The sequence below is a fragment of the Peromyscus eremicus genome, chromosome 8a, assembly GCF_949786415.1.
Source record: "Peromyscus eremicus chromosome 8a, PerEre_H2_v1, whole genome shotgun sequence".
In the NCBI taxonomy this organism is placed as follows: Eukaryota; Metazoa; Chordata; class Mammalia; order Rodentia; family Cricetidae; genus Peromyscus; species Peromyscus eremicus.
In genome coordinates, this window is record NC_081423.1 from 37,794,937 (window position 1) to 37,811,344 (window position 16,408).

The 16,408-nt window shown below is 41.7% G+C and overlaps 1 protein-coding gene across 3 annotated transcripts in view; it reads left to right on the top strand.

Annotated features, from left to right (window-relative positions):
* Rapgef6 (Rap guanine nucleotide exchange factor 6) overlaps positions 1–16,408 on the top strand; it is a 186,558-nt gene that overhangs the window by 157,208 nt on the left and 12,942 nt on the right. For all 3 annotated transcript variants that reach the window (XM_059270565.1, XM_059270567.1, XM_059270566.1), the window contains 3 exons: positions 3,795–4,015; positions 8,491–8,679; positions 13,712–13,846. In XM_059270565.1, coding sequence (XP_059126548.1) covers positions 3,795–4,015; positions 8,491–8,679; positions 13,712–13,846 — 545 coding nt within the window. The remainder of the gene's footprint in view (positions 1–3,794; positions 4,016–8,490; positions 8,680–13,711; positions 13,847–16,408) is intronic.

The window sequence follows — 16,408 nt, forward strand, 5'->3', positions numbered from 1 at the left end:
ATGTTTGTGGCTCTTGCTTACAGGAAGAAGAGGTGGCGGAGTCTGGGGTAAGTGGGGAATGAACAACTGGAATGAAGGTTGTGCAACTCTTAACATGTGCTGCATCCTTTTCATTAATGCACGCAAATCAGTTAGCATGCATTCTATTAACTCCGTCAGCCTACATTCTGACAAATGCCTTTTGCTAACAAGGTGAAAGTAGTGATGGAACTAGCGTTTTGTTGGTTGTGTTATTATGTTTAGATTTAAATTTAACAGATTCATGAGATGTAGATGATGACAGTAGATATTTGTTGTGTGCTTCCCCTGTGCTCTACTCTGCTGTAAGCTCTCTAAATGAATAACCTTTTTAAAGTCTCCTATTGCCCTATGAACAGGTCTGTGATTCTTGGGGTGCAGATGAGGAAGATAACTTGCCCAGTCTTACAGCCCATTAATAGTGTGTCCAAACCTAGATGGTCTGCTTCAAAAGGCAACAATACTTTCTCTAACTTCAATGCCATGTTTTATGAAAGTAAACATATAGGTTAATGTACAAAAGGTCCGTTTATAAGGGTTGCATTTTCCATTAGTTTTGCAGAGTCACCTTTATTTGATCTATATCGTAAAAGTGAATACATTTTTAACCCTTCATCAGATCCACTGAATGCCTGAAATTTGAAGCATAGATTGAAATTTACTTTAAATTTCTACCACCTTTATATAAAAAGATCCCTTTGTCTCACTAAAACTTCTCAGCATTTTGTGGCTTAAAGTAGGTTCTGGTTTCTTAATTCTGCTAGCCATCTAGTTTAGAGCCACAGACAGTTAAAGATCTTCTACATCATTCAGTTTAAATGAGGAAAGAGTGAGTACTGTAGGTGTGTGGAATTACATATATAGAACATCCATAGAATTTTAATGTTTAAAACTGACGAGCTGTGAGGTTTAGATACTTACATGTAAGAATTTCTGAGCCAGCCGGGCAGTGGTGGCGCACGCCTTTAATCCCAGCACTAGGGAGGCAGAGCCAGGTGGATCTCTGTGAGTTTGAGGCCAGCCTGGGCTACCAAGTGAGTTCCAGGTAAGGCGCAAAGCTACACAGAGAAACCCTGTCTCAAAAAACCAAAAAAAAAAAAAAAAAACCAACAACAATTTCTGAGCCATGTCTTTGAGTCTCGTGGTCTTGTTTTTCATTTGGTGAGCTTGACTTTCCTCCTTTGTTGTGTTTCTTGTGCGTTTTCTTCTGCGTCATACATTTGTGTCTTGGTCTTCCCTGGTTCTTCTTATTGCAAGTAGAAATTGGTAGCCTGGCATTACTACTAAAGCAGGACATACTATGACCTAGTGACTGAGCTACAGTAGTTACTGTTCAACTGTGGGGTTTGGCGCTTCCATACAAGCAGGTATTTTCATTTCACATCAGTATTTGCTGCTTTGGAAGTAGTTGAGTAGAAACTTTATTGTCTTCTCTATCATTCTCATGCATTAGAACTTTGTATCCTGTGTTTGTTTACAAGCTGTTTTTTTTACTTTGGATAGCAACTAAGATCAAATTATTAAACACTAGCATTGAAATTTGCTCCTAAATGCTAAGGCTTCCTTTCACTGTGAGTTTGAACCCTGGAACCCACATAAAGGTAGGAGAGAACCAGTTCCACACAGTTGTCCTGTGACCTTCGGAGAAGCACTGTAGCCTGCACATGCACGTTCACACAATAATAATAGTCCCTACATGGTAAGATGTTGTCTTGTATATCAAGAAAAGCCAGTGCAGTACCTTGTCAGTCTATGCTTATTGAAGTGCTTCTCATTTGTCTGGACCTAACTTTACATTTTCCTCATAACACCCTTGTGTATGCATAAGAGGGAAAACATAAGGAAAGTGAAATGGTTTAGATGTTTCTAAAAGTTCATGTTCAGAATTTGAATCTTTCAGATCACTTTTAGAATCACCAGTGCCCACGCCTTGCCCCTGGTCACATGTGGTATGCACAGTACTGCCCTCTGTGCCACCAGTATCTTGCCCATCCATCACTGGATAAAACAAATCATAAAAGACGCAAAGCTGACCCTGTGGGCTTCTTGGCTGGCTCAGCACACACAGCCTGTCTCCCCTTGACATTGTTGGAGAGTTACTAAAATGTTCAGGATTCACTCTTTTGAATGAAGAGAGGTTTAACCTTCTTAAAGGTTAAAGGATAATTCACTGGTTAACTAGATTTTTTTCTTCCAAACCATTCTACAAATTTTAGTTTTTTCCATGTGTCACTCACAGCCATATCATCATTTCTGCCTGACCAGCAGCAACTAAAAGTTACCTCACTGGTATACCAGACAGTGGTAGCACATAAGAGGCAGGAGCAGGCCGATCTCTGAGTTTCAGGATAGCCAGGGCCACACAGAGGAACCCTGTCTCCAAAAACCAAAAATTTAAAAAAAAAAAAAAAAAAAAAAAAGTTGCCATCAAATATAAGGCATAACTACCGATTTCCTTCCTCTTTTTTTTTAAGTTCAGTAACATACGAGATAATAGGTTTCCTTATAACATTTTTAAGCATGTGTACCTGCCTCCCTTCTCCCCCTCCTCTGGGAACCCTACTTCAAAGGTCTTAAAAACGTGACAAAAAATACCATTAACAGTTTCTCAGCTGTCTTATATGATTTACAATGAAAACATTAGGATTCAGTGTCTGTTTTAAGTCAGGTATGTGAGCATTGAAGAACAAGTGTATGTTTATGGTCTGTGTTTTAGAGCATTTTATATAAATATGATGCTAATATTGAAAATAGAGATACTCTTACCTTTCAAAGATCATTTGAGTCATTCAAGCCTGGAATCCTGAGTGATACCTGGAGTCCACATAAAAGTAGTAGGAGAGAACCATTCTTAGACCTCCACAGACTTGCTGTGGCATGTACCCACCTCTGCACACACACGGTAGTAAACAAACAAACAATCCTCTACAAACGTTTAATTTGCTAGCCTGTTAGAAAGGACCAGCTACATTGCAGTTGCTACCTTCCATGAGTTCTGGATGTAAATTGTTTAAGCAGGCTTGACGAAAAAGATAGAGTTGGATAAAGCTGTAGCTTATTTGAATAGTACTTATTTCTAAGATCCAGTTCCATCATGTTCAGAGGTATTGCAATGGTAGAATCTCAGCTCCTACTTCTAGAATGCAAGTAATATCTGTCCACATCATATTTGCAGAAACAGGAGCATTTTTTTTTTTACTGTGTTTCTAATCTCTGACTCTGCTGGATTGAAATGTTATTTTCAGATATTATCTTGATTGTTCTCTTTAATTTCTGGTCAAAATATGGTTACTGGTAAAATTGGTCACCGTACTTGAAGTGATTCTTGCTGTCACAGAATGGTGCTTTAATAGCATATTGCAAGCAGCACAGGTACAAAGATGATCTGTTTGCCCTTGCTGAAGGACTAATGACGAATTTACCCTGACCTAGACTCTTGCCACATCTTAGAGTGAATGGCCTGAACGGACCAGAGGAAAGCTTTTCTTGGTACAGTTGTGCCGTGGGTTGCATAGGCACACGCAGATGTAATGGAATATGGTGCTCAGGGAGGGACTGGTATATTACTCTTTTGAATCCTATGTTTTGCCAGATCTTGTTCTTAATTGAGAGCATTGCCATCTGTGCCAAATTACTTTGCATTAATGCTCTTCATCTTTTAACTCATTTACATCAGCATGCAATAGCATTAACAGAAAAAAATCTTTGAATCTTCACTCTTTCATGCTAAATTCTCATCTTTACAGGCTTTCATTGCAGTTTCTGTCTCCTTACAGGTCCTTGAGTCAAGGCAGCACAAACTCAAACATGCTGGATGTTCAGGGGGGTGCTCACAAGAAAAGAGCACGCCGCAGCTCACTGCTTAATGCCAAGAAGCTATATGAAGATGCGCAAATGGCCAGGAAAGTGAAACAGTATCTTTCTAGTCTGGACATAGACACAGATGAGGAGAAGTTCCAGATGATATCACTGCAGTGGGAGCCTGCATATGGTACCCGTGAGTATTTCCTTTTTCGTCACACTGGTGAGCACAACAAAGGAGGGATTTTGTTCTCCACAGTTAGTGCTGATTTCACTTGCAAGGACGACTGCTGTGCTCAAGCTGCATGGTCTGTTCATGACCTGCTGAACCCCAGCTCTTACATAACTCTGTAGGAGCAGGAGAGATGAATAGTTCTTCTTTTAAAGGCTTAATAAATTTTTAAATGGGGAGAGGGTTGCAGAAGTCACTGGAGAGCTGGCTCAGCTATTAAGAGCACTTGCTGTTCTCTCAGGACCTGAGTTCAGTTCCCTATACCCACATGGTGTGTCTCACAACTATCTGTAACACCAGTTAAAGGATCTGATCCCCTCTTCTGGACTCCATGGGCACTACAAATACATGGTGCACAGATACACATGCTGACAAAACACCTATGCACATAAAGTAGGAATGTCTGGATTTTTTTTAATTAGAACATTATAGAAAATACTCTGAGAACATTGTTGCCTTCATCTCTAAATGAAAAGTGACATCTGTACTAGGTGAAAATCAGTTCCCAACTAGAAATCTTAGGGGTTTGATTCAAACACTAGCAGTGATGCCTTATCAGTAAGATACAAAAGGAAGCAGACATGTCCTGACACTGTGGAAAAGATTCTCTCCTCACAGTCTACCTGCCCACTACTGCTCTGCTTAGTAAGTATTGTGTCCCCAAGCATCACCCTGACCTTTAAGTGCAGGCTTCAGAACACATCTCTGGGTTAAGAAAATCATGAGTTACAGGAATTGAAGGCGGGGAGGGGTTCCTCTTAAATTGTAGGTTAAATGGTAAACTCCTAAGAAGCACAGTAGAATTACAAGTTTTCTGTTGACAGAAGGGAATGGTATTCTCCATGGATTGACCCCAAAAATTGATAAATGTGTTGGTAGTTCCATTGTAACATAATAACATTACAGCTGAGTAGAAAAGAGAAAGTGTACATGGAAACATATACTGATTTCACAATGAATTTAAAATACTGGGTAAAGAATCATTCAGTACAACCATATTAGCAAAAACTGGACATAGTGGTGTGTTAATCCCACTGAACAAGAATAAGAACACTACCAAATATTTGAGCCAAATTTGAAGCAAGCTTTATTAAATACTGAACAGGACAATGGACACTGGCCAGATCCATGCCCAAGATTCTCAGAGAATGGCTGCAAATTAAGTTAGTCAGGTGCTTACAAAGGCAAGACTCACAAGACTATGTACTTCCTGCCTTTGTTCAGTGGGGGTAGGGAGCAAGCATACATCCTGATATACTTCCTGCCCACGATCTTCCCACCTACAAGTGATAAGCACATCCTGAACAGTTGGGGCAACCAACCTTGTTTACAGAAGTGGAAACACCTAGCTTGTATCTTATATGAACAGCCCCAGAAAATTACCTGTCCTTGGGCAAGTAGGGTTTACAGTTAGAGGCATTTTTCCTTTATAGCTCTCTTAAACACAGTAATTAAAACTTAAAACATAATTTTAGCCCTCAAAGGTGCATTCCAGGGGCTGGAGAGATGGCTCAGAGGTTAAGAGCACTGATTATTCTTCCAGAGTTCCTGAGTTCAATTCCCAGCAACCACATGGTGGCTCACAACCATCTGTAATAAGATCTGGTGCCCTCTTCTGGCTTGCAGGAATACATGCAAACAGAACACTGTAAACATAATAAATAAATAAATCTAAAAAAAAAAAAAAAAAGGTGCATTCCAGTAATTAACGATACTTGGGAGACTAAGATGGGAGGATGTTAGGGCCAGCCTGAGCTACATAATTAAGACCTGCCTGGGGTAGGGGGCAGAATTAAGCTATTATCAAAACAATGTAATCGAGACAGTCAGTGGTGACACACACCTTTAATCCCAGCACTCAGGAGGCAGAGGCAGGCAGATTCTGAGAGTTCAAGGCCAGCCAGGAATACACAGTAAGACTCTTGTCTTTAGAAAAAAAAAACTGAAACTTTGGCTAGGATTAAGAATATGTTTTATCTCTTCTGATTCTTTATCAAGCCTATTAAATTGGAAGACAGAAATAATAAACACTAGAAATTGAGAGCCTTCAGTATGGCAGCAACATTCTTACTCAGTACTCTGTAGACATTGTCCTTAGTGTGGTGGTGCACACTTCAGTCCCAGCTACTAAGAAGAGGAAGGCAAGACGATCAGTCACTGGAGGACTAACATTGGAGACCAGCCTGCACAGCCTAACAAGACTCCAACTCACAGTGATGCACCTGCCTCTGCCTCTTGGGTGCTGGTAATAAAGGTGTGTACCACTGCTGCTTGGTTCCATCTCAGACTATCTTTTAAAAATTTTAGAAGATGCCGGGCGGTGGTGGCGCACACTTTTAATCCCAGCACTCAGGAGGCAGAGGCAGATGGATCTCTGAGTTCCAGGACATCCGGAACTACACAAGAGAAACCCTATTTTGTTTTGGTTTGTTTTGTTTAATTTAGAAGAAAGAAAACAAAAACACAAATTCCAGCACCATAGAGGCTGAAGCAGGAAGATTACAAGCTCAAGGCCATCCTGGGCTACATATTAAGACTGCCTCAAATTTTGAAAATTGCCATTTATTTCTATTAACTATCTCTGTAATAGCTAATGTTGAATTCTTGTTGTAATGAGATAATGCACCTAAAAAGTGTTGATAAGAGTGATATTTCTCCAAACTGTAGCAGTTATGATGTCAGTAAAATCAAAAATTGATTTATAGCCAGAAATGGTGATGGAATCAAAACCTTGGGTTTAGTGTTTGCCATTATACCAACAGGAAATGATAAAGAGAAATGGGTTTATTCACAGTGTGGGCCAGAATTGAGGAGGTAAAAATGCTTAGCTTTTCCCCCCACCCATTATCTGAAGCAGTATTTTAATTTACAGAAAAAATGAAACAAAGGCCAAGGAATGTGCGTGCATAGATTCAGTGACCAGGAGTGTGAGGTGATCGCCATCCCCAGGGACGGTTCCTCTCTATATTCCTCCTAGTTTAGGACTTGAGCCTGTCCTTACTCCTGCATATTTCCGAGGGAGTTTTTAATACTTTTTTTTCTTCAAGTATTTTTTTATTGTGGTGCCTGCCTGTAATCCCAGCACTTGAGATACTGAGACAGGAGGGCCATGAGTTGTTTTGGAAAAAAAAGAAAAAAAGAAAAAAAGAAAAAACAAAACAGTATTAGGCTGGCTACATCAGCAGTTCTCAACCTGTGGGTCTTGGCCCATTTCACAGGGGTCACATATCAGATATTTACATTATGGTTTATAACAGTAGCAACATTACAGTTATGAAGTAACAACAAAATCATTTTATGGTTGGGGGTCCCCACAACATGAGGAACTATATTAAAGAGTCACAGCATTAGGAAGGTTGAGAACCGCTGGGCTACATACTGAGTTTGAAGCCAGCCTGCACTATGCAGTGAGACCTCTCAAAAAACAGTTTCAAAAGAGCAGAAATGTGTTTCATATTTCTAATCTTGAATTCAGTTAGTTGATAAGCAATTTCATATTATCTCCTTGAGTCCCTCTGTTTTAGCTTCTAGATGTCCCCTGCCTCTTGTTACCAGGTGAAATATTTTTCACGCTCTCACAGTGAAAGCATGAATACTACCTATTTACAGCTGGGTTGGCACAGGTAAACATCTGTTTGTTGCTTTATCTTGGTGTTTGAGACCTGTGCATAAACCATCCTGAATAATTAACCAAAGGACTAAAAGGGCTGGCTGAGGAAGAATGTCTTTCCTTTGGACCACAATACTGATTTTGGGTGATGAAAGCAGTTTAGTTTGGTTTGGTTTGGTTTGGTTTTTTCCTTACTCACTCTGTCTAGTTAGGCCTCACTGGTATTGTCATTGCAGAATGCACAGTGTTAGAAAAGGTTCTGTGAGTTTACGAGAAAGTGGATCTGAAAGATGCAGGAGACAATTGGTGTAAAGTGATTCAACCAAGGCAAAGGCTGACTTGATGGAAACCTCAAGCATATGGGATTGAAGAGTGGGGAAGTACATAGTGGAGGCAGGTAGAGAGTGAGTTTTTGTGGCTTTACAGACCTTGCTGGAGGCATTTGAGTCTTCTTCCTGAGAGGAAGGGAGTTGTGAGGTCTATGGAACATAGAGAGGGAAGGTAGTAGCTAAGAGCTCCATGTTAGCTGTCCCTCTGTCATCTGGAGAAGGGCTGGAGGCACGCTGGAATTGATCCAGCGAGAGGATTTCAGTCCTAGAGAGGAGAGAGTGAACTTGGCCTCGGGAAGTAGACAATGGATTCAAAAATTTAGGAAGCAAACAGCTTGTTCTACAGCAGCTTCAGAGAGAGAATTTATGTTTAAATTTCTTTTATGAAAGTAGATCTTTAATTTTTTTGTATATAATGTATAATTTTTAAACAACTACTTGTAAATGATAATAGTCTTCCTTTAAAAATTAGCAGTTACCTGACACTTCTCTCTTTGTAGTGACAAAGAACTTAACTGAAAAAAGGTCAGCCAAGTCATCTGAAATGTCTCCCGTGCCTTTGAGGTCAGTTGGCCAAACAGCAAAAGTCCACCTGCATCAGCCACACAGAATGAGCCAGGTGCTTCAAGTGCCAGCAGTTAATTTGCACCCCATCCGGAAGAGAGGACAAGCCAAAGACCATGTGCTGAGTGAGTGCTCACAGCCCTAATCCATTTCATTCTTAATTCAGAAGAGTATGGTCATTACATCGTTGTATCAAAAATGTTTTGTTTTGCCTCAATTTGATGACAGTGTGGCAGGTTTTTTTGTTTGTTTGGTTGGTCAGTTGGTTGGTTTTGGTTTTGGTTTTTCAAGACAGAGTTTCTGTGTAATGTAGCTGAAGTTTTTCTGGACCCACCTGGCTCCTGTGGCCCCACAGCTCCGCAGCTGCTCAGACCCAAATAAACACATACAGGCTTGTATTATTTTTAAACTATGGCCATGGCAGGCTTCTTGCTAGCTAGCTCTTATATTGTAAATTAACCCATTTCTATAAATCTATACTTGGCTTGTGGCTTACCAGTATCTTCACATCTTGCCTCTCCTGGTGGCAGCTAGCAATGTCTCCTCTGCTCTCTGCCTTTCTCTCTATTTAGAATGTCCCGCCTAACCTTATTCTGCCTCACCATTGGCCAAGCAGCCTTATTTATCAACCAATCAGAGCAGCACATATTCACAGCATACAGAATGGCATCACTCATCAGTGTTATAGCCCTGGCTGTCCTAGAGCTCACTTTGTAGACCAGGCTGGTCTCGAACTCAGAGATCCACCTGCCTCTGCCTCCCAGCACTTGGTGTGCTCCATCACTGCCCAATGATGACAGTGTGTTTTAAATACTATGTTCAGTAATTTCTATATTACTGAAATCTGTTCATCAACAGAAATCTTATACAACTGTACATCTTGAATATCTACACCAAATCTTAGGTAATACATCAAGCTAAAGTTCATTCTGTATTCAAAGCTATGAGAGTCAAATTGCTTTTTATGAAAAATACTTACACACTGCTTTTGTTTTCATTAATGTCCCCTTCTGAAGACCTCAGTAGGAGAAAAGAACATGTAGAAGACAAAAAGAGTGTGAGGCTGGAGAGATGGCTCAGTGGTTAAGAGCACTGGCTGTTCTTCCAGGCCTGAGTTTGATTCCTTGTACCAACATACCAGATCACAACCATCTGTAACTCCAGTTCCAGGGGATCCAGCATCCTCTCCTGGCCTCCATAAGGCACTGCACAAATATGGTATACAGGCATACATGCAGTCAAAACACCCATACACACAAAATTGTAAAGAAAAAAATTTTAATTAAAAATAAATGTGGGGGCTAGAGAGATGGCTCAGAAGCTGCAAGAGTATGCTGCTTTCATGAGAACCTGTTAGAGTCCCAGCACCTACATCAGGTGCCTCACAACTGCCTGTAACTTGAGCTCTAAGGAATCAAATTCCTCTGGCCTCCTGGGGCATCTGTACTCTCTTGCACATACCCACACCAGGCACATAATTAAAAAAAATTTAAGTGACAGGGCTAGAGAGATGGTACAGTGGTTAAGAGTACTTGTTGCTTTTGTATAGGGACCTGGGTTTGGTTCCCAGCACCCATATAATGGCTCACAACCATCCACTACTCTAGTTCTGGGGGAGCCAATGCCTCTTCTGACCTCCATGGTTACCAGGTACACATGTGGTGCACATACATACATACAGGCAAAACATTCATATACATAAAATAATAAAATGTTTTAAACATAAAATACATAAGTGTAATCTTCAACTCTGTTTCCACCATTAAGTCTTACTTACATTACTGGAATTACTTTTTTTTTTTATTTAATATTTTTTATTTTTATTTTGCAATACAATTCAGTTCTACATATCAGCCACGGATTCCCTTGTTCTCCCCCCTCCCGCCCCCCTCACCCCCCATTCCCACCACCTCCAGGGCAAAACCTTCCCCGCGGACTGAGATCAACCTGGTAGACTCAGTCCAGGTAGGTCCAGTCCCCCACTCCCAGGCCGAGCCAAGCGACCCTGCATAGGCCCCAGGTTTCAAACAGCCAACTCATGCAATGAGCACAGGACCCGGTCCCACTGCCTGGATGCCTCCCAAACAGATCAAGCCAATCAGCTGTCTCACCCATTCAGAGGGCCTGATCCAGTTGGTGACCCCTCAGCCATTGGCTCATAGTTCATGTGTTTCCATTCGTTTGGCTATTTGTCCCTGTGCTTTATCCAACCTTGCTCTCAACAATTCTCGCTCATATAAACCCTCCTCATTCTCACTAATTGGACTCCCAGAGATCCACCCGGGGCCTAGCCATGGATCTCTGCATCCAGATCCCTCAGTAGTTGGATGAGGTTTCTAGCACGACAATTAGGGTGTTTGGCTATCCCATCACCAGAGTAGGTCAGTTCGGGCTGTATCTCGACCATTGCCAGCAGTATATTGTGGGGGTATCTTTGTGGATTTCTGTGGGCCTCTCTGGCACTTTGCTTCTTCCTATTCTCATGTGGTCTTCATTTACCATGGTCTCCTATTCCTTGTTCTCCCTCTCTGTTGTTGATCCAGCTGGGATCTCCCGCTCCCCCAAGCTCTCTTTCCCTTGACCCTCGCCCTTCACTACCCCCACTCATGTCCAGGCTGTTCATGTAGATCTCATTCCATTTCTCTGTCATTGGGCCATCCCCGTGTCTTTCTTGGGGTCCTGTTTTCCAGGTAGCCTCCCAGGTGATGTGAGTAGCAGTCCAGTCATCTTTGTTCCACATCTAGTATCCTCCGACTGGAATTACTTTTATTTGTTGTTTTAACGGTATCTCTGTGTCCACTTTTATTTGGGAAGCTAGATTATATTTGCTTTCTGGTATTGTAAACATGGTCCATGTATTATACATATTTCATGCTTAGTAGAAGTATGTTTTGTTTTTGTTTTTTTTGGTTTGGTTTTTCGAGACAGGGTTTCACTGTGTAACAGCCTTGGCTGTCTTGTTCTGTAGACCAGGCTGGCCTCGAACTCACAGAGATCAGCCTGCCTCTGCCTCCGAGTGCTTACCACCTCACCACCCAGCAAATGATGTGATTTTAATTTGATTTGATCTGATGTACAGAGTTGAATAAGAAATGGCTAGAGTTTCAGTCTAGTGTGACTCAAGATAGAAACAGATGGCTTCTTTATTATGTGTGTACTAACACGGTGCATGGAAAAGAAGAAGCAAGAGGAGCCCTTAGCAAAGGCTGGGATAATGTAGGGCTTTAGAAGGCTTTAGAAGGCTTTAGAAGGGTTTCCTTGAGGCAGAGAAATGATTTGGTATCTATAAGGAGCTACAAACAGTTTGGCTTACTTCAAATGCATGCATATTAAGAGGTAACAACTGAAAGGTCGGGGTTGGGGATTTGACTTGGTAATAGAGTGCTTGACTAGTATGCACAAAGCCATGGGGGCTCAGCCCAGTTCCCAGCAACATGCACACAAGTAATTGAAGCTCACATTTATATCTACTTAGTCTTCATAATAGCCCTATGAGATGGTAATTTAGCCTTATTCTACACAGAGTCTTAGTAATTTACACAGTGCCAGTACATGATCAGTCTAGTGGTTGATCCTAAGCTGGTTGGCTCTAAAATCCTTCCTTTTTATCCACCAGACTAAACAGCCTCCCAGGATATGAGAAGTGAAGTCATAAATATGTCTAGATTATAGAGGTGCCAAGCACAATTTGTCACTGAGAAACCACTGAAGAGATTTGAAGTCTTGCATGGTGTACACCCCTCTAATCCTAGCACTTGGGAGACTGAGGCAGGAAGACTGCATGTTCAATGTTAACCTAGGCTACAAGTTTGAGACCAGACTGACCTATCTAGTGATACTCTGTTAAGAGAGCGAAAGGAAGAGACAGGAAAGGAGGTGAAAGGAGATAGAAGATGGGGAGAAAATGGAGGCTGAGATAGATTGAACCAAAGAAAGTTGTGGGAGAAGGGAGTAGAACAAGGCCACAGGCAAGCGAGCCTGCTTGGTGGGAGTGCCTTTCCTGAAGACTGCTGTTGCTGTACCAGCTCTGTAGCTCAGTGACTTCCTAGAAACTCTAAAAAGTAACTGGGCTGGAATCATTTGTAGTGCGTCTTTCTCTGTCCCACCAGTCAGCTCCCAAACCATGACCTGGAGAGTTGTCTCCCCCAACCCCCACCACCACCCCCGACAGGATTTCTATGTGTAACAGCCTTGGCTGTCCTGCAACTCACTTTGTAGACCAGGCTGGCCTCGAACTCACAGAGATCCACCTGGCCCTGCTTCCCAAGTGCTGGGATTAAAGGTGTGCACCACCACTGCCCGGCCCTCACTAGCTCTTATAACGTAATTGACCCATTTCTGTTATGTGCTGCCACATGGCTCATGGCTGTTACCTCTCCTCCTGCATGTCTTGCTTGTTCAACATCTCTTGGCATCTCTGCATTCTTCTTCCAAGCATCCTCTCTGCCCTGAAAATCCTGCCTAGCTGTTGGCCATTCAGCTTTTTATTAAACTAATCTAAGTGACACATCTTCACAGTGTACACAAGATTATTCCACAACAACCATTTCAGAATCTGAGCTATGTTCAATAGCTAGCTGGTGGAGAAGAGAACTTTCCAAGAATGTTTTTGGGAGCGCCATCCATTTTCCTGTCTGTCGCTTACTTTTCTTCTGTAGTATGAATTTAGTGCTCTTGAAAAGGGCTGACCTGGCATTCCTACAGCCTCTGTGTATCCACAGGAGAGATGCCCCTCAGGAGGTGACAATACCAGCACCACGCACTCCCTCGAACGTATTTTGCTCTCTCCTGAAGGGGCTGCCTCAAGAGGGAAGGGCAGAGTTTGAACCTCAATCTTCTCTCTTAAGATATAATTGTGGGAGTTTAGGGACTGTACTTGGACTGTGTAATTGATTTCCCTCTGCCACAAAGCAAATTGCCAGTTATAATCTTATCTGTACTGGCCAACTGAGTTTGAACAAATAACCTAGAGAATGAAACCTATATGCCAACTCCCGGTCACTTAATCCCTCAGTGCACTGACATGTCTTGGTTGACTATACCAGCCATTGTCTCAGGGTTTTAGTTACTGGTGACTTAAACAGCTAATACATTTTAATTGTAAAATGATACTTACTTGCTTCTTTATTTTTATGTTTTTTATTTATTTAATTTTAGGTACAAGTTTACCTCAGAAAGGTTTAGGACCAACTGAAGAAGTGAGTGGTAAGAAACACACAGAAGACACTGTTTCTGTGGCATCCTCTCTGCATTCTAGCCCTCCTGCATCTCCTCAAAGTTCCCCTCGCAAAGGTAAGATGAGACTTTTCCTGCTAGCTCTTCTCAGACCAAACAACAGGTCAGCACGCCTGGCTTTTCAGTCTGTAAGCAAATGACAGAACAGTGAATTAATGTTTCCATTGAATTGTTCAAACACTTTTCAGGTGTCAGTCACCCTGTAACTAGGACTCCAGTATACAGGGCATGATCCTTAGCTTCTTGGACACAGGACAGGCATGGGTAGAAATGAGGGCATAAGATTCAGTTGTTTTGGTCTTTGCCAGTGCACAATGCCATCTTTCCAGTTTCGTATGTTTGAACATTTCTGTGAAGAATTTGCAAAAAATTCTACAAGAAATTGTATTTATACTGGGTGTGATGGTACACACCTGTAATCCCAGCATTTGGAGGAGACAAGGAGGTCAGGAAGTCAAGGTCATCAGCTATATAATAGGTTCAGTGCCTGAGACCCAGCTCCAAAAAATGTTTTCTTTTGTTTTCATTCAAGTACAAATTGTAGGGGGTAGGGGGGGTAGCAATATTAGCTGGGCATGGTGATGCACCCCCTTTAATCCCAGCACTTGGGCAACAGAGGCAGGCAGATCTCTTAGCCTTGTCTACAATGTGAGTTCCAGGACAGCCAGGCCTATACAGAGAAACCCTGTCTCAAAAAAGAAAAGAAAAAAAAAGAAGCAGTTATTTAGGTTTCTCTTTTTGGTTTGTTCTGTTTTTCTTATTTATGGAGATTTAAAATACTGTATGCCTTTCTGTGGTTTTTACATTTGTACAAAACCAACAAGGAAAAGTCAGAAATCCTTGTTCTTCACATGCGTTTTCATGAGTCAGACTGAAGCTCTTCTTGGATAGCCTGGACTCTGAGATGTCACATGATGATGACCATGCATACAACATGCTAAAGAGTATATGTTTATTACACTGGCCCTCTACACTGAGTCTATGCAAGAGATAGAGGTAGCCTAGTCCTGGGCTCCTCGTGAGTGTAAAAGGAAAAAGGGGGGAAAGATTTTAATCCCAGCAGAGGACATTATCTGGCCAAAGGGAAATTAAGTGTGTTAGTCCTGGTTAGACTAACAGCTCACTCTGTTCCCAAGGTCTAAGTTTCAGTCTTCAGAACCTTTTTTGCCAGCTGGGGTACAGTGATGTAACACCTGAGTCTGACACTCTGTCCCTTGCTATTTCTTTATTACCATTCGTGACTTGTTTATAAGGTTCAGAAAGACCCTCTGTCTTAGGACCTATGTGAACAGTTTAGAGGAAATGGTATTTCTATAGTGATCAGTGATTAGTAAATTCAAGTGTCTCTCCTTTCACTGCTGTTGCTCCAGCGTAGCAGAGCTAGCTTGCTCCCCGGCCATTTCTACCTTCAGATAGCTGAGATTTTACTAAGGAATGCTTCATGAAAATCAGCTAGAATATAGAAGGAATATGTATATTCAGAAAACAATTTCTGATCATGCTGTGTCTCATACTTTTGCAAGACACATAGGCCTGTGTCTTTTCTTTGTCTGTATGAGCTGAGTATCCAGAATGCCTTCATCAGATCTCTACAAGTGATCTGTTGTTTAGGCAGGCAGGTGGTCCTCCTGCAGGACCAGTGTTTAGAAGTTGTGCACAGACAGCCCTGTAAGCAAGAAGCTGATAGTTCTGATTGCAGTTTATGTTTACTGTGACTTGGGAAGAAGTATTTTGGGGAGGAATATCCCAACAAATCACTTTTTGGTTTTTCAGGACAGGGTTTATTATATAGCTGCTCTAGAACTCACTGTGTAGACCACGCTGTTCTCAAACTCACAGAGATCTGCTTGTAGGTGAAGTTTTCCTGTCCCAAACACCAGCTCCCAAATAATCACTCAGAGGTTTAATATAAATTAGAAATGCGTGGCCAACAGCTCAGACTTATTACTAACTAGCTCTTACATTTTAAGTTAACTCATATTCCTTATTTACCGTCTGCCACATGGCTGTACCTTTATCCTCATGGCATGTTCATCTGCTCCCTCTGAGTCTGCTGGTGACGCCTGAGACTCCACCCTTCTTCATTCCATCATACTCAGTTTGGCTTTCCTGCCTGACTTTATCCTGTTCAGCTGTTGGCCAGTCAGCTTGTTTTTAACCGGTAAGAGTAATACATATTCACAGTGTACAGAAGGATTATTCCACTGCATCTGCCTACCTCTGCCTCTGAGTGCTAGGATTTAAAGGTGTGTACTACCACACAAAATCTACTCTTACCACTGTAGTAAATTGGTCTTTTCTCTAATCTTTGAACATGTGGCTGACAGTTGACCATGATGTTTGTAAGTGTGGGCTTATCATAGTTGTACTGAGAACCTTTAGAAGCTTGAAGAATTCTCTTCAAAAATGATTTCAGAAATTACTCTTAAATATGTAAATACTCCAAAAAGACAGCCAGGCATAGTGGCACATAGCTGTAATAGCAGCATTCAGCCAGCTGAGGCAGGAGGACCTGACCTGAGGCACATCCTTGAGTATGTAGCAAACGTGTCGCCACTTGGAACCTCATAGTCAGAACCTTCCAAAAACAATAGAAAAACCCAACCCCACCTCAGTACC